Genomic DNA, 23,835 nt, shown 5'->3' with positions numbered 1-23,835 from the left:
AACATTTGCATTGGGTATTCTGTTACAACATTCAAATTGCCAATATATTTTAGGCTACTTGCATAGCTACAACAAATCCAGGAACTGTAAAATACAGCAACGCTAACTGTTGTCCACTGAATTCACTGTCTGTGTGGGATAATCTTGCTTAAACACTACCAAAACAGCAGTTACTGTATATGAAACCCTAAGCTTCATTGATCTTTGCTGAATACCGCTTGTGTTGTTTTCTTCAACATCATTCTTTGCCATCTTAACTCAAGCCTATAAATGGGTGAAAAACCTTTGAGTTTTCAGGACCATGGCCAGCTCAGACTTCAACCAACTGCAAGAATATCTGTGAGCAATGTAAATATGGTCAAAAATAAATGGAGAAACAATTAAAGCTTGGGCTATTTATTTATATACAGTATAGGCCCCAGTATTATAATTCAGACAGCATGAATTAATGATATCTGACTTATAGAGGCATATATTTACATTCAAGATAGTTAAATTAAGATTTTCGTGACTGTTTTTTAAATAAATATAAACTAGAGTTGCGTTATGTGTAATAATGTATCTAAAATCAATGTGGGGGGAAAAAACTATCCCTTTTCGGTTTTTTTTTTCTCTCTCCACTCGTTTCCTCTTTTAACGTGCTTTCTGATTGGTTCTCCCCAGTGCTTCCAGCCAATCAGCGTCCGCCTGCTATGGAGGAAGGAATAAATGCAAGATGGCTCCTCATATAAAAACAGTCTTCTGGGTCGCCCTCAGCGTGCAACTAAATAACTCTTTACATCTTATAAGGTTAAAACATTTATCCGCGAAGAGTTCTGAAGGGTAGCTCGAGCTATACATTGATGTGCGTACGGTACTTGTCGATATTTTATGGGAGAAGATACCGAAGAGACAAGAGGGGACAACTTTGAAGCCATGTATCGGTGGTGAAGTCGCTCTCCTCGGCGGACACACAGTCGCGGTGGCCACAAGCAGCAGCCTGGGCCTCGGCTAGTTAGCGGTAGCTGCTAACTAGCTGATGACTTCATCTACTGTTGTCTGTCGCATTGGAAACGTTAAACGGCGGAGAGAGAGAGGAGGGGGGAAACAACCTCACATTGCCGGCTGCCTGTTGAATGCGGGGAGTTTAAAAGGCCATAAATCTTTAGGCCATGGCTGTATCGAGGTAAGTTTGCACTAAGGGGTTTTCACCAACCCGGTTCAGCCTGCCGACTTTCATTAACAATCAGCTAGCTGACCTGCTAATACCTGCTAGCTTTGGATTTGGCAAAGAAATGGCATGGCGACGGCGGCTGACTAACGGCAGCCTGCGGGCCAACAGACCGACGAGACCCTGCAACTTAGTCAGTACCGAGCTCTGAGTCTGCAGGCCGAGACGGACTGAGCTCAGTCTGGTGCTTGTGCTCGCTGCAGGTGCGAAGTGCCAGTTTAAATGTAATGATGCTCTGGCTTTAAACACCGGCTAACTACTACTTTCACTCGGAAGTTGAGTCAGGGAAGCTAGTCAGTCTGCAAACATGACATACCATCACTGATTAGCTGTGTTCAGGACATTTGATAAGAGAAACGGGAACACGTCTGACTTGATGTAAATCTAAACCCGGCAGTTTGTGAAGTTGCAAGTTTGCATCCTGCCAGTGATGCTTACACAGTTGCAGATAACTTAGCGTCATTATAAAATGCAACAGTGTTGTGTCTGGCTACTGTATTTTTTTCTTCTTCTTCTTCTTCACGTGGCCTCAGATGGTGTTTTGCGTTTTGATTGTTGTCATAGCTCCACGTGGTCTCAGTGGTCTTTTGCATAGCGAAGTGGGTTGAACTGCAGTTCATCTTATGTATTAGTGGTACCTAGGGTCACACCCTGTACATCCCTAATCCACTCCACTTTATTAATAGACTGCTAATGACCTCAGTGGAAGACCAGGGTCATTAAACAGGTTACCTTGGTGCAAAGCCAAACAGTTAATTATATATGAGGGTTTACATATGCATTCACGTGTTGGATTTCGAGCATTTGGAACAACCTGTTACAGTTTGTTTCTTTTTTGTTTTTACTTTTCAATTCTACAAATTATATTAATGCTAAACAAATCTAATCTGTTTTTCTGACTAGGTTCAAACTTTAGTCATGGTCTTTGTACTGTACAGTATCGAGAATTAGAGAAGAGGAACAAGGAAGTTGATGGCGTGATGCTGTGTGCTGTGCATCCTCTGTAACACTTCTGTTGACCTTGTGCTATGTTTGTTTTTTTTGCAACTTGTCTTTAGACTTGATCGTCTGTTTATCCTGCTTGATACCGGAACAACACCAGTAACCAGGAAAGCAGCAGCCCAGCAGCTTGGAGAAGTGGTCAAACTCCATCCTCATGAACTCAATAACCTCCTATCAAAGGTGTGTGTTTCATCCTCTTTCCTAACAGTTTCTCAGCAGCCTGTGTCATTCACTGTATATTTGACTGTCCCTGTAGGCAAATGAAATGGGAGACAAAGGGAAAAACATACTTTCTTTTTCGTTATAAGTCACAGAGTTTCAGTCTAAGTTTTATGTGCGGTAACTTGAATCTATATGCTTTCAATTACAAGGTGTTGACCTACCTAAGGAGTCCCAACTGGGACACTCGTATAGCAGCAGGCCAAGCTGTAGAGGCCATAGTGAAGAATATTCCCGAGTGGGACCCAGCACCCAGACCTAAAGAAGGTGAGCTCCCTTTCTGACACGAACTTTGGCGACCCTGGTAAACACATGGCACATCAGTCAGCATGTACAGTAGATGTTTGTATGAAATATTTGTAGTCTTTTCCCTGAAGTATCACTGTTTATGTGAAGGTTCAGAGCACTGTGTGTTTTCAGGGTTTGGCTACATAATGCATGCAATTTCAATTGTCTGTGCCAGAGATGGGAATTGTGGAGTCATCAAGTCATCTCCATGCCATGCCATGTATTTGTTCTGCTCAGTCACTGAACCAGGTGCATTCACTAATTAGCTCACCTTCCTGACTGAAGAGCTGTGCTGATTGGACTCAGCTGGTTTAGTGCATGAGCAGAACAAATACATGGCGTGGAGATGACATGACTCCACAATTGCCAACTCTGGTCTGTACCATTCTATAGTTCAAAATTGATCCAGATGAAAGGCCAAGCTGGAGACACAAGATGTGCTGCCAGATGTATCTGCATTAGTGTTGAAGTGGCCTCAGAATCATTAAGTTGTCAGATGGATGAATGTACAGTGATGAGACATTCTTGTTTGTTTCCTATAGAGTCTTGTGAAGACTTATCACCGGAGGACTCCTCCTGTGACCGGTTAAGCTTTTACCACTTTGACATTTCCCGCCTACTTAAGCATGGAGCCTCGCTACTAGGATCTGCTGGGGCAGAGTTTGAGCTGCAGGATGACAAAACTGGTTTGTAGTAACAACCACACTGTCACACTTTTACACAGACAAGAAAAACATAAAGGACAGATTGAAGCTCAGGGTTTAAAGTGGATTCTGTCATGACTTTTCCAACTAATCTCCATCACTACACACAAAATGTAGCAAAACATGCTAATAAACAGACGGGACCACTGCAGCGTTAAACAGACATAATCATAAAAAAATTTCTTTAGATGTATTTTTTCACCACAATAATTTCCCTGCAGACCCTAAATAACTAAATCCACCCCAATAATTACTTTTTAATCATTAACCCATGTGCTCTAGGCTTCTAGCATACATGATATGTGGAGCAAGGACAGGTGAACGACAAGTTAAACAGTTGAAACTGTTTCTTGTTGTTGTGTGTAATAAGTATGTATGCATAAGGGACTTTTACTTGATGTTTGGACAGGTTGCTACTGTCTCTGCCCAGACATGCAAAAGACTTGTTGCACTAATGGCAACATCATAGTCGGTATCAACTTCAGGGAATGTTACTACACTTTTGAATGTTTAATTCTCTCTGGCCTTATCACTAAGGTATGTGTGTGTAGAAATAGTGGAAATGCATCATAGACTAATCTCTTAATTAGGTTGCTGGTTTAAATTGTATAAGGTAACCTTTCCGTGTCAATATTAAAGAGGAAATCTATTATCTTAATTTCTCCATTATGAAGAGTAGGGGCGATAACATCAGTGGTGCGGTGTTTAGTGGTGGGGATTTAGTACCCATGCCCTAAACCAGCTGGACTATGTAGTCATGACTTTGAATATAATTTGTATGAGGAAATCTGCTCATCCTTATCTTGGGATGGTCATTTGAATTTGAACTTTTTGTCAGTTCGTCTTTCTCTGCATTCTCTTGTTGTACCAGCAGATGTTTTTCTCTGTGAACTGATTACACTGCTCATTCAAGGTGCCCTGCTCTGTTGAAGTTTACTAAATTTAGCATCTTCCAGGTGACTTTGGCGGATATTTATGATACTGTTCCTGTATTTTATTTGTAGCACTAGCTTTAATCATTTTGCCACCTACGTGCATTTAGCTACAAAATAACAACCCCCCCCCCCCCACACACACACACACACACAGTTTAAAATAATGTTCCTCACACTGATACAGTATATTCTTCCTCCATTTCATTCCAAACTTTCTAAATTGTATTCCCCCTGACTTCCTGTCTTTTAGCTGAGATGGACCCCAAGGAGCGCCTGGCTCGCCAGCGGAAACTTCTTCAGAAGAAGTTGGGATTGGACATGGGCGCAGCTATTGGGATGGACACAGAGGAGCTGTTCAATGACGAGGACCTTGACTATACCTGTCAATCCAGAGCTCACGGAAGCAAAACCGCAGCCGGATCCAGCTCCCGCAACCATGTAGTGGGTCACATTTTAAACTCCTAGCTCTGACTCGGCAGCTTCTTTGAGCATGCACAGTGTGTCTTTTGGTGCAAGCTGTAGCCTCAAATGGACATTTAAGCGCAGAAATGGTTGGTGTTAGTCAGAGGTTGGAGCAGGAAGAGGACACTCTGTCGCTGTTTGTCTGAGCAGTTGAATATTTTGTGCAGTGAGATGTTGATTCAAGGCTTTAATCAGTTTATCTGGCCAACTACAGTAGTAGGTAAAGACCAGAAAGGTAGGATAAAACCCACAGGCTGTTGCTGTTGACCTTTAGAAGTGCGTAGGCAAAAACGTAACTTTTTGTTAATGTACACCACTCGCTTTGGAGAACTGGGTCTTGTCTGAACAGGATTGCTCTTCAAAAAGCCTTATTGTTGTAATCCTGATTGTGTCATCTTTTCTCTGACTTGACAGTGGGTTTGGTGAATCAGTTTTTCCCAGACTGTGGTAATTCAAACCTGGTTGCTTTTGTGTATCCAGTTTTAGTCTGTGTGCCTTTTACTGGTGAGGGCTGTGACACGTTATGAATTGCTCTGTATGTTTTGTCAGTGTAATAATACACTACAGTGAACACTAATACTTCTGCCTCTTTGGTATGTACTCTGTCAAATATGTCACAAATGATAATCCTCTAAACTTCAGTGTGGGGCAGGTAGCTGCTGTGGAACCAGCAGTATAGGGCCTCATGAATAGACAGTCTGTGCCTGCAAAAAGTCCTGGACAGTATAAAACAATAAGATGACTTGTGCATGAGTAGGCAGCGGGAATGCAGTTGTTCTATAAGAGTCTCTGCTGCTCTGCATAGGGAGGTTTATACTTACTTGAAGCAGTATGCGCCACTAAGAGATTCATGATATGTTTAAGTTTAATGAATTTAGTCCAATGATTCTTTCTTTACTGTTGTGTATTATGATGCATTTGAATTTCGTATACGTCCACTCGTGTATCATCAAATCTGCTGTTTTGTTTTCAGCCCATTCACGCTGCTGAGTTGATAGACTCAGAGTTCCGGCCAGGCATGAGCAGTCGCCAGAAGAATAAGGCCAAGAGGATGGCTAAACTAGTGGCAAAACAACGATCCAGAGATGTGGATCCAAATGAAAAGAGGTACGATCATACACACGGTGCGGCTGCATGTTAACTATGGTTGCAGGATGTTATCATCTAGTTCTCTGCTGAGACACAACTAGGTAGAGATGACTGTACTGCTATTTGTTCATATGGATCAATCTTTGTCTCTTTATGTACAGCTAGATGTGCTGTCATCAAGCTTTAGACGGAACAGAGCTTTCAACAGAGCTTTCAATATGTAAATTTGATTAGTTCTGATAATAAAATGATTTACTCTGTGTGTTTTAGTAACGACAGTTTTGAGGGAGAACCTGAAGAGAAACGAAGGAAAACCACCAATGTGGTTATTGACCAACCGGCAACGGAGCATAAAGTCTTAATCGACAACGTTCCAGATAACTCCAAAGTCCATCTTTTAGAAGAGGTGAGACCAACTTGTTCATATCAAGTTCTCCACAACTTTAGTAACTTGAAAACAGTGGAAAATGTATAATGTGTAGGTGTAATTTATGTTCTACTGTGTTGTCTTTAGATACATGAGTGGCCTCTGGAGAGCTTCTGTGAGGAGCTTTGCAATGACCTCTTCAATCCTTCATGGGAGGTAAAAAAAAAAAAAGTATTGATGTGAAACTTGACTGAGGCAAAGGAACAATATATGATGGAACTGTAAACACTGGAAAATAAAAATAGGGCAGAGACCTATCACTTCCAAACTGATTGATTGGGCCTTTTTACACACATACATATACATGTCTATTGATATGTAATACACATACAGTTCTGGAAGATTCACTAATACCCAAATGTTAAGAATTGTCTTTGAAGAATTTTTGACACATTTTAGTATAACTCCTGCAAAATAGATGTACACAAATTATATTGTGTTGTATGTGGTTGTTTGCAGATTCGCCATGGCGCTGGTACAGGTCTTCGAGAAATCCTTAAGTCCCATGGGGCTGGTGGTGGGAAGTTAGTAGGAAGCACTGTAGAGCAGGTATTTATTAACCTTTTCATCAGGTTTTTCAACATCTCGATGAGAACGTTATCATGACGCGAGATGTACAATGTTTTGTTTTAGATGGTGCGGCAGCATCAGGAGTGGATAGAGGACCTCGTCATCCGATTGCTCTGCGTCTTCGCTCTGGACCGTTTTGGGGATTTTGTTTCTGATGAGGTTGGTTGTTTTTCTTTTTTTTGTTGTTGGACAACTAAACAGGATGTTTTGAAGGAAAGTTACTGACCGACTGTGTAATTATTACGAAGGGAAATGAGATAAGTTGATGACATGTAATGAGGTAATATGTAATTGTTCTTGTAATATCCTCAAGTTTCTATCACTTGTCGCATGTAAGAGGTGAAAAAAGAGGTAACACAAAACTCTCCACTGAGACTTAGGATGATGACTGTATCACACTGTGAGGAGCTATCAAACAGCACCATGTGGCATATGAATGTTTGCTGACTGGCCTACTTAACTAGCATCTGCCAAATATCTGCCAAATATGTTTTATTGGGTTTTTCCAGCGAAATTTTTATGATCCAATTAATTTCTGCCTTATCTCTCTCCCTTGCCAGGTGGTGGCTCCTGTCAGAGAGACGTGTGCACAGACGCTTGGCGTGGCTCTTCGCCACATGAATGAAAATGGTGTTTCCATGACGGTAGATGTCCTGCTGAATCTGCTTAAAGAGGACCAGTGGGAAGTCCGTCATGGAGGCCTGCTAGGGATCAAATATGCCTTGGCTGTCCGACAGGTACCACCTGTTCTATGTGTACATGATGAGTCATAAAATAAGCATAGCAGGGTTTTACACTGTATTTGATTTGAACACCATATAGTTATTGATGCAAAGAATACAAAGTGTGCTGGTAGGACAAAAAGCTTTTGTTTTCCATCTGGAGGCACACATGCTCCTTGTGGAGAGATGTCACTGTAGCGGCAGTTCTTTGAGATCCATCAGCCATGCATCTGTGATCTTCATACATCTTCCATTCTGTTCCTCAGGACCTAATCTCCATCTTACTGCCCCGCGTGCTCCCTGCCATCACTGTGGGCCTACAAGACCTAGATGATGACGTGAGAGCCGTGGCAGCCGCATCCCTCATCCCTGTGGTGGAAGGCCTGGTGCAACTACTACCGAATAAGGTCAGGGAAGCAAACAAGTGCTCTTAACAACTGTATTATCAGACTCCGTTGTAGTGTGCCAGCTTCACGAAGTTGTTCCCGTCGGTCTTAATTGAGTTGTGAAATTCTGTCTCTCAGGTACCCTTTATAGTGAACACACTCTGGGACGCTCTTTTAGACTTGGACGACCTCACTGCTTCTACCAACAGCATCATGACATTGCTGTCATCACTGCTCACCTATCCACAAGTCCGACAGTGCAGGTCAGTCTCCAAAGCTTGTATAATAAATCTCAAAATAATACTTGGTGATTTCTTGAATAATGACTCCAAGAAATGTGTGTTACTCTTGAGGGGAACTGCCAGCTCCCTGACAATTGTAAATATCATAATATTAGTTAGCTAGGTGGTAATTTCCCAAGTTATCAGTTAAGTTATGGGTATGTAACTCTTAGTAGTTATATAGTAATAGTAGTTGGTAGCAGTTAATGTTTTTCTTTTTTTTTTTCTTAACCATAAACAGGTGTTGATTTAAACAAATGAAATTCCCTGAAAAATAGAAGAAATTATTGAAAAGTCACCCATTAGTCTAACTGTGTGCTTTTATGTAATAAAATAAATCAAACAAAGCTCTCATTTACTCTGTGTATTTATATTGATGCTCTGTCTTATCCACCCCAGCATGCAGCAGTCATTAACAGTCCTGGTCCCTCGAGTTTGGCCTTTCTTGAGACACACTATATCATCAGTGAGGAGTGCAGCACTGGAAACCCTTTTCACTCTGCTGTCTAAAGCTGACCAGGTAAACTTGACATTCATGTAATGTATTATTTTACAAAGTATTTAAAACTAGCTCATTTATCTTCCCAATGACCAGTGTTCACATGTTTTGCTGTACTGTAACAGCAAGCTAGTCCTATAAATACAGACCAGGTGAATGCCTTGTGGCTGAGTCATTAACTTGCACCATTGATCAGCTGACATGTTAAAGCAAGCAGTGTTTTGTTTTTTTTCCCAAATTGTCACATTTATCACTTGAATGTTGACATGTGTATTGGCTAACAGTGCAGTGAGCTGCTTGCATTCAGTCTGCGGATGAGCAAAGAGGATGACAGTCTTATTTATCGAGTTCTCAAACCCTTTTAAAAAGCATCAAGTGGCAAATCTATCAACTTTTTGGACAGACCCCAGAATCCGCTCACACCCATAGAAGAGTCACCTGACCAGTAATGCCGAGTGAGCAAGACACAACCCTCTCTGCGTTACAATTTGTACAGAGACTTTTGTCAGACATCGGTGAAAAAAATCAGGATTTCTGTGGTAGAGAGCAGCATCTCTGAAGTGACTGCTGGTTAATATCTTATATCTTAATGGGCCATAGAAAATGTGTAAATGATTTTTTATCTACATCAAAATACTATATCTTTATCCAGTTTTGCATTTAGTGCAAAGTTTGAATGTGGCTTATGCTCTCTGTTCTTCAGAGCTGTGCACTGTGGATCAACCCGATCTTACAAGATATGCTCCGCCACATCTTCCAGTCCTGCATACTGGAGAGCAATGAAGAAATCCTGGAACTGATCCAGAAGGTTTGTTGCATTACCCGCATTATGATTTCATCTGAGAGAAAAACTGATAAGTTTATCTAGATAATAACTACGGTGTAAAAAAAATGTCTGGCAGGCCACTCCACTTTTCCCAATTGGACAAGTCTCATTTTTAAATTCTTCTACATCAATGACCTTTTAAAATTTAGTGTTTTGTGAATGTGTGTCCTTGTGTACAGGTGTGGATGGAGCTGCTATCTCAGGCCCCGCATCAGTATGTGGTAGCAGCCAGCTGTCCATGGATGGGGGCCTGGCTGTGTCTCATGATGCAGGCCTCACACATTCCTATAGACCTGAACATGCTGCTAGAAGTGAAAGCTCGCTCCAAGGTTACACCCTTTTCTTCACACACATATTAATTTAGTGATGACAATAAGATGCTTCCGAAAAGAGACATTTATAATAAATCATCATGTTTAGTCCCTGTGAATTGTGTGATAATAAATGTTCTGATGCAACAGGATAAGGCTGGTGCAAAAGCACGTCAAGGGACCAATCAGGTGAAGGAAACGGTTCAGGAATATATAGCAGGTGCAGAGACGGTGACAGACGACGCGGCAACGAGGGACTATGTGGTGATGCGAGCTCGCCTCATGTGTGCCAAGTAAGTTTTAGTTGTTGCATCAGAAGAAGGGGAAAAAAAGTTCTGGCATTTGATCTTGTGACTCTCAATTTAAATAGCTCGATAAAGTGTTGATAAAGATGTAAACAGTCTGTGATGCTGTTCCCCTTGCTCCCTTCTTGTCTCTGTTATCCAGATTGCTCGGAGCGCTGTGTAGGTGTATCTGTGACCCTCAGCTCAATGCTGCGTCTCAGGAGATTCGACCAGCCGAGTCTCTAGGCCAACTGTTGCTCTTCCACCTCAACTCCAAATCTGCCCTGCAGCGCATAGCTGTGGCTCTGGTGCTTTGTGAGTGGGCTGCACTGCAGAAGGTGAAAAGCTCGAGCACTGAGTTTTTGTTTATTGTGGACTCAGAAGTTGTTTTTGACACTTTTTTGGATTTAATATGAGCACATCAGAATCAGGCATTTGGAGGATACAAGTGTCCTTTGTTTACCCTTTTCCAATTTTTCTCTCTCAGGATTGTCAGGTAGTGTCAACCATGGTGCAGCCTCGTCTTCTGGGCATTCTGTCTGAGCAGCTGTACTATGATGAGATTGCCATCCCCTTCACACGCATGCAGAATGAGTGCAAGCAACTTATTGCACTGCTAGCGGACTCTAACATAGACCTTCAAGACCGCCTCAATTGTAGCGTTTTCACCATTGACCAAGCCAATGAGCTGGTAAGTCACTCCACACATGTACACATACACATAGCACTTAAGTTTGTCGTTGCCCACTGAGATCCCGAACTGGATAGAAATTTGGTAAATGGAATCATATGTGATGTGAACCCACAGACACCATATGTCATATCTTCAGATTCATCATAGCTCCTCAAACCAAATAGTGGTGTCTTAGTGGTTGTAATTATTTTATTAAAAAATGAATTGAAAGAATATGGAAAATGTTCATATAATCACATGGAACAGACTTTCCACTGTAACTATATGAAACAAGTTTTCTCATCACATTAAGCCACCATAGCATGTGGATGCTATTATAATGACAAGTTTTCCATTTTGTCCCACTGTAATTTGCATCAATGTTCTTATTTCCCGACCCGACAGCTTCGGTATTAACGGTTCCGTAGCCAGCGGATGCGCCGTAGCTCCAGAGGTTAATGGATGTTGCACTCTGCGGCATATTGTTTCCATTCCAGTCACTCGGCTTCTCCTCTCAACTTGTTCCCTAGGTAACCACCATCTTTACAGAGTCAACAGCAAGTCTGAATGGGATGTCTAAACAGTGGCAGGCACTGGACAGCAAACGACAGCAGGCTCAGTCAACGGTGATGGAGACCAACACAGAATGGCAGCAGTTGCATCTGCGCGTCCACATGTTCACAGCCTGCGCGGTGATCAACCTGCAAGTGCTTCCTGACAAGCTCAACCCGCTGGTCAGGCCGCTGATGGAGTCCATCAAGCGAGAGGAGAACAGCCTGATTCAGGGATACGCTGCATCTTTTATAGCCAAGTTGCTGCAGCAGTGTGCTGGCCGCTCGCCGTGCCCCAACCCCAAGATCATCAAAAACCTCTGTGCCTCAGCCTGCGTGGACTCGTCGGTCACACCCTCGTCCGCCTGCCCCGTACCCCCCACTCAGGAGAACGCCAAAGGTAAGAGCTGCTGTGGCTTTGAGTGAAATTAATAAATAAAAATATAACAGCAGAATTGACCATTACACTGATATCCCTTAAAGGGATAGTTCAACATTTTGGCAAATTGGCCCATTGCTATAATCCCTATAGTCATAGCAGTAGGTTTGTTACCTTTATTTGTCAGTACAAGCTATCTGTAGAACCGCGGAGCAGAGCCGCGAGCTGCTCAGAGTTACGCTACAGAGGCTAATGGGATTTCTTGGTTTCCCTCAACAAACTCATCAAATACGTAATCCAACAACTCCAAAACGCTCTCATGGACAAGTTGTGACCTGCACATTCACCACGCTATGAGATAATAATGGAACGTTACAAGAGTCGTTTTCGAGGCAAATGCAGAGACTGCTTGCTGAAAAACTGCCCCAGGAACGTGCATCAGCGGTTTTGCATGAATTTGCCTCTAAAACAACTCTGTCTTGTAACGTTCCGTTATTATCTCATAGCGTGGTGAATGTGCAGGTCACAACTTGTCCACAAGAGCGTTTTGGAGTTGTTGGATTGTGTATTTGATGAGGGAAACCAAGAAATTCCATTAGCCTCTGAGCAGCTCTGTTCCGCCGTTCTAAATATATCTTGCATCGACAATTGAAGGTAACGAACCAGCTGCTATGACTATAGGGATTATGGCAATGGGCCAATTTGCCAAAATGTTGAACTATCCCGTGACTTAAAAACTCCATGTGGTGGCTTTGGAGCTCTGCATGTGAAAAGAACAGCAGCCCCCCTAGATACTCTATGTTTCACACATAAGAAGTGTTTGCATGCTACTGACCATGTTTCTCTCTCTGTCTGGTTCTCCTAGGTGGTGGGTTAGAGAAAGACGGCATGCAACACATGGTCAACAAAACCCGTGGTATCATTACACTGTACCGTCACCAAAGGGCAGCATTCGCAATCACTAGTAAGAGGGGGCCAGCCCCTAAAGCCCCGAAGACCCCCTCCACAGAGCTTCCTCCGGGCAGCACCATCAGCACTGATAATGATGAGGTACAAAGGGGTTCCTGAAAAACAATGATTACACATTTAGCTGTGTGTTTACATGTTGTTTAACTCCTCTCTTTTTCTTTCTAGAGCAAGAAGCCATTTCTCATTCAGAGAAGAGGGGCAGAGTTCTCCGTGACAACTGTTGCCAGGCACTTTGGCGCAGACCTCACCAAGTCCCTGCCATACCTCTGGGAGAACACAGTGGGGCCGCTGAGGACAGTGGTGACTGCAAATCAGTGCATTGGTATGCTGATTGTGATAATCAGATTTGATTCTTCGACAGAGAGAAGCAGCAGGAATGTTTCACAATCGAAAAAACTATTTCTGCCAAATTTCACCCTGTGGCTCTACTGTTTCTAGTGTGTTGTGCAAAAAGTCTCATATTCTTCCATTAAAGGGATAGTTCACTCAAAATTGAAATTTCACTCATTATCTACTCACCCTCATGTCGACTAAGGGCTGGGAGAAGTTTCCGAGTCCTCCGTGCCTTCTCTGAGTTACAGGGGGGCTCGGCGCAGCACTGCACTGCCATATGACGGTAGCAAATGGGGCTCACTTTTCTTCATCCAAAAAGACACACCAAAAAACATCCAAATACCTCCATAGTGCTCGTCTGTAATGTCCCTCTTGTATTGAAGCCCCAACATGAGAAATTGTTCCGAAAAAAAAATTAAAGGAGTCTATCTACTAAGCTTGTTTGTAGCGGAAGCTCCCAGTGTCTCAGTTCACTGCTTTGCCTGTGTCTGTGCAAATCTCGCGGGATTTGCATTGACACCCAGTTCACGGCTCCGCAAATTGTGCGAGATTCCGGCAGAGCAACACTGGGAGCTTCCGCTACAAACAAACTTATAATATAGACTTTTTTTTTTTTTTTGGAACAATTTCTCATGTTGGGGCTTCAATACAAGAGGGACATTAGCACTATGGAGGTATTTGGATGGTTTTTGGTGTGTCTTTTTGGACAAAGAAAAGTGACCTCCGTTCGCAACCGTCATATGGACATGCAGTGCTGCGCCGAGCCCCGCTGTAACTCAGAGAAGGCACGGAGGACTCTGAAACTTCTCTTGAGTGAACTATCCCTTTAGTGTTCAAATAAACTATGATTGGCTAGTCAATTTTGTGCCAACCGATACAATAGAGGTTCGAAATACAGTTTAAGCCTGTAATTGTCTCGGATCGTTTACGTCGGCTGTATTTGAATCCCAACTGGATGGAAGTGGAGGTGTCTCTGATCAGTATTGATGATATATTTTATCTGTATGTCAATTCAGTTCACCTCACTTCCCCAAGATAATCTCCAATTTGTTTACTGATGTGGATACTGTATACAGTCCAGAACATAAGGTATTTGGACAGTTGCACATTTATAATGTTTTCCAGGCTCTGCATTTAAGATCAAGTCTCAGCTTTAATTTGGTGAGATTTATATCGATATCGAAAGATCCATGTGGATAAAGCAGCCCCCAACACACTGTCCTCTGTCCATCTCTCTGGTGGATGTTGATTTTTTGTTTTGTTTTGTTTCATCAGCCCATACATTTTACATCCCTACCAGTTTTCTCTGTATGTTTACTGAACTGGAGCTTAGTCTGTGTTTTTCTATGGATCTCTGGTCATGACTTGCTCTATTGATTTTAGGAAACATGTCTGCCCACAGCATTCTTATAATATGGGAGGTCTTAAAAGAGCTGCAACATGATCTTCTCTATCAACATCAACTCGCTCAAATCAAAGCTGAGATTGTCCAAATACTCAGTGTGATTGTAGTCTGTACTTGGTTCGACTGAGTCCAGCTGAATCAGTGTGTGTGTCTCTTGTGTGTTCTAGATAGGCAGGCCCAGCTGGAGAGGGGCGACACTGCAGCTCAGGAACTGGTCAACTCTCTCCAGGTTCTGGAGGTCATGGCAGGGGCCATGGCAGCTGAACTCAAACCTTTGGTAAGACTAAGGCACCTGCACTGATCCGTCATCTTCTTGGACAGCTACTTGAACGTTAAGTCTTGAGTGACCCTCGATCAAACGCCTCTCCTCTCTTTGTGACACTGCAGCTAATGGAGCACCTACCACATCTGTTCACCTGCCTGCAGCACCCGTACACAGCGGTGCGCCACATGGCAGCTCGCTGTGTGGGCGTGTTGAGTAAGATCGCCATGCTGGAGACCATGAACAGTTTCCTTGAGTGCGTACTCCCCTGGCTAGCTGCTATTGATGACTGCACCAAACAGGAAGGAGCCATCGAGGCTTTAGCCTGTATCCTTCACACAGCGGCACATAATTTAACTTCATTTTCATGCCTGGCATCTACAACAATATGAGTTGATTAATCAATTGCTAGGGTCAAGCCAATTAGGGAACCAGGAATTGTTGCTGTATAATTTCAGCGTAAGACTTTCCTTGACCAACATCTCATCAGGTGTGATGGAGCAGCTGGATGTGGACATCATACCCTACATTGTGCTGCTGGTTGTACCAGTTCTGGGCCGTATGAGCGACCCCAGTGATAGCATTCGCTTCATGGCAACACAGTGTTTTGCTACACTCATCAGACTGCTGCCACTAGAGGTAGGAGCTCTGAAGAAGATCCATTTAATTCTCATTTACAAGGTCCCAACTGAGATTTACAGTTCAATTCAATATGGGCACAGTTTTGTTACAATGAAGTATTTCTGGTACAATGCCAATTCTAATGTTGCATGAGCGTATGCTATAAATTGTTCCTCTAACATGGTGTATTATTAATAATATTAATGTTTACATTAGGAATCCAGAATGGGTAATAGTTCTTCCTCCTCTCTACCAGGCGGGCATACCAGACCCTCCAGCCATGTCTGCCGACCTCATCCGCCAGAAAGCCAGAGAACGCCACTTCCTGGAGCAGCTGTTAGATGGCAGAAAACTGGAGAACTACAAGATCCCCGTGCCCATCAAGGCAGAGCTCAGGAAGTACCAACAGGTGTGTGCAGTTCTCTGGGTTCATTGTATCACCCTCCTCCAGCAGGAAAGGAAGAAATAACATGTGTTCTAAAAAAACAAAACAAATCTGGAGCAGTTGAGTGTTTTGTGTCTCTTCACCTCAAGACTTAATGTTTATCTGTCAGTTTCAGGAATTAAGTTTTGTTTTCAATGCTGCAGGCTGATGAAGTAGTCAACAGAGATGCCAATAACATTGTTTTAATGGCGCAGTAAATGTAAACGTGTCAAATGAAGATAAGTTAGAAGTGTTGGTCGCCTGCAGCTCTGCTCAGACCAGCCATCACTCTTCTTTATTAGAGCAGTGCAGAGATCCTGCTTCAAAGATTCAGACATTGTTGCTACTGGTGGACCGGCACACCACCACTGCCAGGTCCTCGACAACTGAACCTGAACCGACTCAGGAGAGAAGTCTTTGTTTCATCTTGTAGGACGGAGTGAACTGGCTGTCCTTCCTTAACAAATACAAGCTCCATGGGATCCTGTGTGACGACATGGGCCTTGGCAAGACGCTGCAATCCATCTGCATTCTGGCAGGAGATCACTACCTCAGGTACAAACAGCACTGGTACCGTCAGGACTCTGCTCCTGTCACCTGACGATCTATATTGAATCTCTCACATCGCTGTTTCTTGTTTAGAACACTTAGGGTTGAACAAAAAAAATATGTTTCATCATTTATGCTGCTCTATGTGTCTAATATCGATACTCCTATTGCCACTGCTATTTCTAAATCACAGAATTGGACCACAGATTATTTTTCTCCCACTAATTTGAAAGAAAAGAAATGGATCCTATATGAGATTTTTGTGAATCATACATGTATTACTGAATTTGATCCATTGTTGAAAAAAAAAAGTTGAATTAACCTAACCCAATCAAATTTTCTCATTTAAAATATACATGTTCCGTACATGTTCATAAAACATCATGTTAAATGTCGCCATTAAGATAAATTGTTGTATAAGGTGCTGTTCAGTGCTGACTTGAATGCCACATCCCGTCCTGTCAGACCATTTAAATATCAGCAGTTTGTTTCAGGTTTGGTCACATTTTTATCCCTCTGTTTGAACTGTCATGTACTGATGCATCTGTGGCATCTGTTCAGGGCTCAGGAATACGCCAAGACGAAGGCTGCAGACTGCAGCCCCATGCCCTCTCTGGTGGTCTGTCCCCCCACACTGACTGGCCACTGGGTGGACGAGGTGAGCAAGTTCTGCAGCAAAGAATACCTCAACCCACTGCACTACACTGGGCCTCCTACAGAGCGGATGCGGTAAGGATTAGTCAGATTGCTTTATGAATTAGAGCAAGATAATGACTGTCGTGCTTTTATTTGCATAATTGGTCAATTATTATGATAAATATTTGGATATAGAGTTGTAATTTGTGTGCAGACTGTATGTATTCCTAAATGTGTTGATGAAGCTGAACAAATATTTACTTTTTCAGATTGCAACACCAAGTGAAAAAACACAATCTTGTTGTAGCCTCTTACGATGTTGTACGAAATGACATCGACTTTTTTAGGTGAGTACTTTTCCAGTGATAATGAAAGTTTGTTTTTGAGTTTGAGGTGAAGGTGTCCTGATGTAAAACTGTCTCTTCTGTTTTTTTCAGAAATATCAAATTCAACTACTGTATTCTTGATGAGGGTCACGTTATCAAGAATGGGAAAACCAAACTTTCCAAAGCTATTAAACAGTTGGCTGCCAACTTCCGAGTCATCTTGTCAGGAACACCGATTCAGGTGAGACGCCATCTTTGCCCGCAGTTAAAATTGCCCTCTTGGAGCTGTTGATTTTGCCTCATATGTATACACCACTTACATCGCAAATATCTTTTCTTGCTGTCTATCTGTAGAACAACGTCTTAGAGCTCTGGTCATTGTTTGACTTCCTCATGCCGGGCTTCCTTGGAACAGAGCGGCAGTTTGCTGCCCGCTATGGTAAACCGATCCTCGCCAGCCGCGACGCCAAAAGTTCCTCAAGGGAACAGGAGGCAGGTCTGTCAGCTCTTGTCTATTATTACCTTGACTAACCTCTCATTTCTACCATAGAGGCTGAGGATACTAACTGTAGTATTGGTTTTGTCCCTCTAGGTGTCCTGGCGATGGAAGCCCTACATCGGCAGGTGCTGCCCTTCCTGTTGAGGAGGATGAAGGAGGATGTCCTCCAGGACCTTCCTCCTAAAATCATTCAGGACTATTACTGCAACCTGAGTCCTCTACAGGTATTTACGGCCCCTAATTACTCAAACCTGATGGTCAATTCCAAGGCAACAGCTGCTCCCTCACTATTAACATTGAAAGGACCTGCGTATTTTACCTCTTGTCTGAGTGCCTCAGCTTTGCATTTTTTCTGCTGTTGGATGTAATTATACTGTCTGTTTCCTTTTATTGAGCTGCAGCAGATAATTATATTGAAGTCTAGCTGAAGGCCTCCTTGGACGTTTAATGGATTGTAAATGAGATAAATGCTCAGATAATTTAACTTTGCAAGCAGTGTGACTATTTTCCACAGGTACTACAGCTGGATAATGGTTATAACAACCTGTTCTGCCCTTACTAACCACAGGTTCAGCTGTATGAAGACTTTGCCAAGTCCAGAGCCAAGGCCAGTGTAGACGACAGCATCTCCACGGCTACAGAAGAGGAGGAAAAGCCCAAACTGAAGGCCACAGGCCACGTCTTCCAGGTGCACATCTTTTTGAGTTCTGCGGTTCTCTGGAGTATGTCCTCGTGGTTGAATGCATTTCTCTTCTCCTTTCTTTGTGTTCAAGACAAACAAAAACACTGACCCACTAATGAAAAAATGCTTCATAGTGTTACTAGAGGTCAAAAACTCAAGTAACATCTCAAGAGATCATGCAAGTGTAGTGTTCTCTTAGAAATACATTTTGATTAAGGGAAAAACTTGGAGCAGCTGTGGAGTGATTCAGAGTCAAAGTGTTATTTGTTGATACTAACGTCACGTCTCCTTCTCATACCTTCTGTCAGGCTCTGCAGTACCTGCGGAAACTGTGTAACCACCCGAGCTTGGTGTTGACTGCACAGCATCCAGAGTACAAACGTGTCAGTGAGCAGCTGGCGAGTCAAAACTCCAGCCTGCGGGACATTCAGCATGCACCCAAACTCTCCGCTCTCAAACAGGTAAAGTGCTGAATGTCCTGTTTTTTTCTCAGCAGCTACACCACAACGCTGCTACTTGTGTGTGTGAGCCACAGTTTGGAATATGGTTCACAGCAATGTTGAACGTGATTTGTGGTTAAAAGGAAAACTATGGCTGAACACACATTCTACTGGAGAGCAGTAGAAACGTTGTCTGTGCATTAATGAACCTCAATTTCTTTGCCTTCCAGTTGCTGTTGGACTGTGGTCTTGGTGGAGGCGGAGGATCGGAGGGCGGCACCGAGGCCGTGGTGGCCCAGCATCGTGTGCTCATTTTCTGTCAGCTGAAGAGCATGCTGGACATCGTGGAGCACGACCTGCTGAAGCCTAAACTGCCTTCTGTCACCTACCTGAGGCTGGACGGCAGCGTGCAGGCCGGCCTGCGCCACTCCATCGTCTCCAGGTCTGGGGATCCATTTAAAAACCTCTTTCCTTTTTTATTATACAGAATTTAAAGGGGAACTATGCAAGTCTGGTTGCTTTTCCTCTGTTTTGCCAACCCTCCTCCTGGCCATGTGCATTTGTTTACAACAAAGCTGGAGAGAAGGCAATCAATAGAGCGGTACATAACGTTATTTATCAGATATGCATTACGATGTCTATATTTGTGGTGTCTTATCTGTCATAAACACGAGATTACGGCTTATGGAAGTTGTTTTTCAGCCAGTAGCCTTCCACCTAGCAAGAGATGCTAGATGGAAGTCAGAAAGCCTCCATTCTCCCTGTAGCAACTTGCATGTCATTTATTAAACCATCACAATTACTCCAAAATGTAGCATAGTTGAGGTAAAAATCCTTCATGGTTCCTCTTTAACAAATTTGAGTTTCAGGTCAGAGGTCAAGGTCGCTGCCTGTAACTGTATGTGTCGGTTTCCACTAAAATCTGATCCTTTTCCATTGACTTTGTCTCTCTCAGGTTTAACAATGACCCCTCCATTGACGTGCTGCTGCTGACCACCCATGTTGGTGGTCTGGGTCTGAACCTGACGGGAGCAGACACTGTTGTGTTTGTGGAACACGACTGGAACCCCATGAGGGACCTGCAGGCCATGGACCGTGCCCATAGGATAGGACAGGTACTGGTTTAGACTACGCACAGTGTACAGCAGCTCACAGGACACACATATGAACAACACAATGTAAACGCTGTGTGCTCTGTCCCAGCCCGGGTATCTCAACTGCATCTGGATCATTTGTTCTGTACTAATATTGCATTAAGTTGACAGTGAACCCGAGGTGATTCTACCAGAGAAGGAAGTTACTTGTTCATCATTGTTTCCTTCATACATAATTCAATACAGCCTCTAAACAGCCTTAGATTGTATGACATTACTGCTCTGTCTGAAACCAGTGATGCACAACGAGCTGAAATGAAACGGACACAGGGAGCCAGGCTGTGCTGCACGTCTCATCGCTGCCGCTAACACTCGGCATTGTGTTTGTGTCTGTGCAGAAACGGGTGGTGAACGTGTACAGGCTGATCACACGAGGCACGCTGGAGGAGAAGATAATGGGTCTGCAGAAATTCAAGATGAGCATCGCCAACACAATCATCAGCCAAGAGAACACGAGCCTGCAGAGCATGGGCACAGACCAGCTCCTCAACCTCTTCACTCTGGACAAGGTGAGGCACCGACCGGACACATCACCTCACCGTGTTGTCACTGTGCAGGAAGTCATTCATGCATTATTTGACATTCAGTATATAAAAACTGTGGGCTTCAAAAGTCTGAGGGCAAGTGAACCCCACAATTTGTTTAGGGTCCACTCTGTGCTAACATGCGCTGTCTGGAAAAGGAAAACCAGATTAATATTAGCATAAAGGTCCAATGATTGGTTATCATTACACATTTAATGTGGTTCATGGGGTTGATACAGGTCTTTTCCCCTAGCGCAACTCGGCTCAACTCGCCACGGCTCTACACGTTTTTTTCGTTTGCTTTTCCACTAACGCCTAGTACCTGGTACCTGGTACTTCTCAGCCCAGGGTCCAAGCAAGTCGAGGCGATACTAAAATGTGATGTCAACCGACTGCCTTCCACTGAATGGCCGGAGCGCCGTAACTGGAAGAGTCGCGAGCGCGATGACCGACACAAGAATCAAACCCGCTAATTTTAAAAACGCAACAGCGTCCACTGATCTTTACTGATCATTATTATTCTTCTTTTAAATGAATTAAATGACTGCTGTGGAAAACCATGCTGTGGTCTGTAATCGAGGTGCAGACGAGTGAGTTTAGAGCTGACGAGATGATCGAAAAAAGAGAGCGAGATGATGCGACGATAGCCACCGTGATATGACGACCCTGCCCACGTTGAGGAGGAACTATGACATACTCGGCTGTAATGGAAAAGGACCTAAACCGAGGCGAGTGGAGCCGAGTAGAGCTGTAACTGTGTAGTGGAAAAGGGGCGTAAATGAGGTCAGGGTTTCCTGCAGCAGGTTGAGACAGAGCAAACGACACAGTTGAGAGTAAAAGCCCTGGTAGAGTTTTACTGTTTTCATCTAACAGAAGGTTTCTGCGATTCCCCTGTAAATGACACACACACCCACAGCTCTTCATGCCCGTTCGACTGAACTCCCTGGTGTCTACATGTGTTTCAGGGTGACAGAGGCGAGAAGGGTGAGCAGACGGCGTCGACCTCAGGGAAGGCCTCGATGAAGTCGGTGCTGGACGGCCTGGGAGAGCTGTGGGACCAGCAGCAGTACGACACCGAGTACAACCTGGACAGCTTCATGCACTCGCTGCAGTAACGCCCCGCACTGCCTCCACGTGCTGGCCAAGCAGGTCCTGGTCAGAACCTGAGGAGACCCTCCCCCACCCCCCACCCCCAACACCTTACACAGGCTAAACTACACAGTCACTCATAGCTGTTAGTTACAGTGCAGTAAGTCCCAAAGCAATAACTAAAATAAGAACTAAAACTATTTTAGTGCTCCACAATCAACAGGTCTGTCGCAACAGCATTAAAACACTCTCTGCAGATGTTTCTGAATGTTGCCACGCATCCCATAATTCCTCCTTCAAACCCACCCATGTCAAGGATACTAACAAAGTATGGTCATGATGGTGGTGATGTGCTCTGTGTCATAATTGTAGTTGTCCTCACAGCACACTGCCTGCTCTCATGTTGCACTGCCAAAGTATACACAGCTTCACACACCAACACCCAGTTGGACGTCGCTCTTATCTGCCCCCCCCCCCCCTCCTCCCTCCTTCCCCATCACAGAGTCTTAAAGCACTGCTGTACCAGACACGCCTGTCAACGCCTCCGACTGATGGATACAAACATGTTTTTGTATGACAAAGGGAAAACGGGGCGAGAGCGCCGGGCCCCGCTGGAGAAAACCACAGGATGTCATCAGTGCTCTGGCTTTTTATATCTCACTGGTGACTGTTAGTGCTCAACAACACAACCCCCCCGACCCCCCCCCCCCCATCCTCCAGGTGGCGCTAGTTTTTACCCCCTTCAGGAGAATCTGCCCACATGACCTGTGGCCATTGAGAGGCTTTTGGTGGAGAATAGATCTTTGTGGTGTCCAGCGGGAAAACAAAGGCCTGGGAAAAAGCACTGCACTTGAAGCAGCATTACAGAGACTGAACATGGGGCCAAGTTGAAACTGGTACCTGAAACCTGTCACAAGTATTTTAAAAAAAGAATAATAGACTTGTACATATTTCTGTAATTGCTGCTTTTTGTTTATGATCGTGGAATTGTAATAAATTCTACAGACCTTTGAACTACATCTGATTTTTTTTGTATGTTTCTGGCGATGACCAGTAGATGGCGTGGTTTGGTTGCACATCCAAGAATACAAACGCTGTTTAAAATGTCAGTGAAGCTCTCAACACAGGGGAACATATTAAGGTCGGACCGCTTCTGTTCCATCACAGCCACCCACTGCGGGTCGGGAAGGATGCAGCAGACGGTTCAAAGTGGAGATACAAAGTTGATCCTTGGTGAGTTTGTTTCATCTGCCTGTTTCCAGGATCAAGACTGATCCATATATTTCAACTTTTAAGCCAGCATTAATCAGAAGTCTTTAAAACGCTCAGGAAAATGACTGGAATTTTACAAGCAAAAACCTTGTATAATGAACCGAGTGATATAATCACTGCAAAATGTAGCATATTGGAATTTAATCACATCTAAATGTGTAAGTTAAACTATCAATATACAAATTCAGAAAGTGAGATGGAATTAATTTGCATCATGTGACTTTTCACCTTGAAGTCAGGTGTGAATTTCTGCATCTCCTGTGAGCAATTTAATCAGTTAAAATAGTAGATTCTTGATACAAGACACTTGAATTTAATATCTGAAGTTTTTTTTTAGACAGACTTTCAAAATAAAATACTGAGATATAGTAGTTTCTCTGCTAAGCTTGTGTTATTTGGTGAAAGCTCTGGAAGAACTCCTTAATGAACATTCATGATGGACACTTCATCAGTCCACAGACTGAATCCACTGTTCACACAGGACACATGAATGGATGAATATGTTAAGTTGGCAGGGCTGTGATGCAGAGTTAGTAGGCTACTGGTCAGCTGCTCTCTGGTGCACAGGGCGGATAGAGATGGGAAAAGGTTGCCATGCAAAAGACCACAAGGTTTCACAGCGTCATACAACTACGTTTAATAAGATTTGCTTATTAGTACAGAAAAAGGAAAAATTAAGGTGGGAACTACAAACTCTGAAGCAGTAGTAAGCATTAGCAGCATCGAGCTCCATGTTTCCAAATCACAGTTATACTGCAAAAAAGTTCAGACAACCATAGGTCTAAGTCAACAGTCTCAAAAGCCTCGCCAAGATAGAACCAGTGTTCAAGTC

The 23,835-nt window shown here is 43.5% G+C and overlaps 1 protein-coding gene across 1 annotated transcript; it reads left to right on the top strand.

Moving 5' to 3' along the window:
- The first annotated feature begins 674 nt into the window (after nucleotides 1-674).
- btaf1 (BTAF1 RNA polymerase II, B-TFIID transcription factor-associated) lies at nucleotides 675-22,748 on the top strand. Its single transcript, XM_085800537.1, has 38 exons — nucleotides 675-1,165; nucleotides 2,269-2,392; nucleotides 2,584-2,698; nucleotides 3,262-3,405; nucleotides 4,609-4,799; nucleotides 5,794-5,927; nucleotides 6,180-6,315; nucleotides 6,424-6,492; nucleotides 6,796-6,885; nucleotides 6,970-7,065; nucleotides 7,467-7,643; nucleotides 7,895-8,035; nucleotides 8,153-8,277; nucleotides 8,695-8,815; nucleotides 9,498-9,602; nucleotides 9,800-9,949; nucleotides 10,082-10,224; nucleotides 10,379-10,553; nucleotides 10,703-10,906; nucleotides 11,419-11,839; nucleotides 12,684-12,868; nucleotides 12,953-13,109; nucleotides 14,693-14,802; nucleotides 14,913-15,114; nucleotides 15,278-15,426; nucleotides 15,665-15,817; nucleotides 16,266-16,387; nucleotides 16,943-17,110; nucleotides 17,287-17,364; nucleotides 17,455-17,584; nucleotides 17,698-17,839; nucleotides 17,936-18,066; nucleotides 18,411-18,530; nucleotides 18,833-18,985; nucleotides 19,195-19,406; nucleotides 19,920-20,079; nucleotides 20,457-20,627; nucleotides 21,608-22,748. Exons 1-38 carry the CDS (start codon nucleotides 1,152-1,154, stop codon nucleotides 21,755-21,757), a joined length of 5,568 nt encoding a protein of 1,855 aa, XP_085656663.1. The 5' UTR covers nucleotides 675-1,151; the 3' UTR covers nucleotides 21,758-22,748.
- The last annotated feature ends 1,087 nt before the right edge of the window (nucleotides 22,749-23,835 follow it).

The sequence above is a fragment of the Trachurus japonicus genome, chromosome 15, assembly GCF_045865225.1.
Source record: "Trachurus japonicus isolate A0001 chromosome 15, Traja_1.0".
NCBI classification, from domain to species: domain Eukaryota; kingdom Metazoa; phylum Chordata; class Actinopteri; order Carangiformes; family Carangidae; genus Trachurus; species Trachurus japonicus.
The sequence above is the reverse complement of the archived record's forward strand: the minus strand, read 5'-3'. Positions and strand labels throughout refer to the sequence as shown.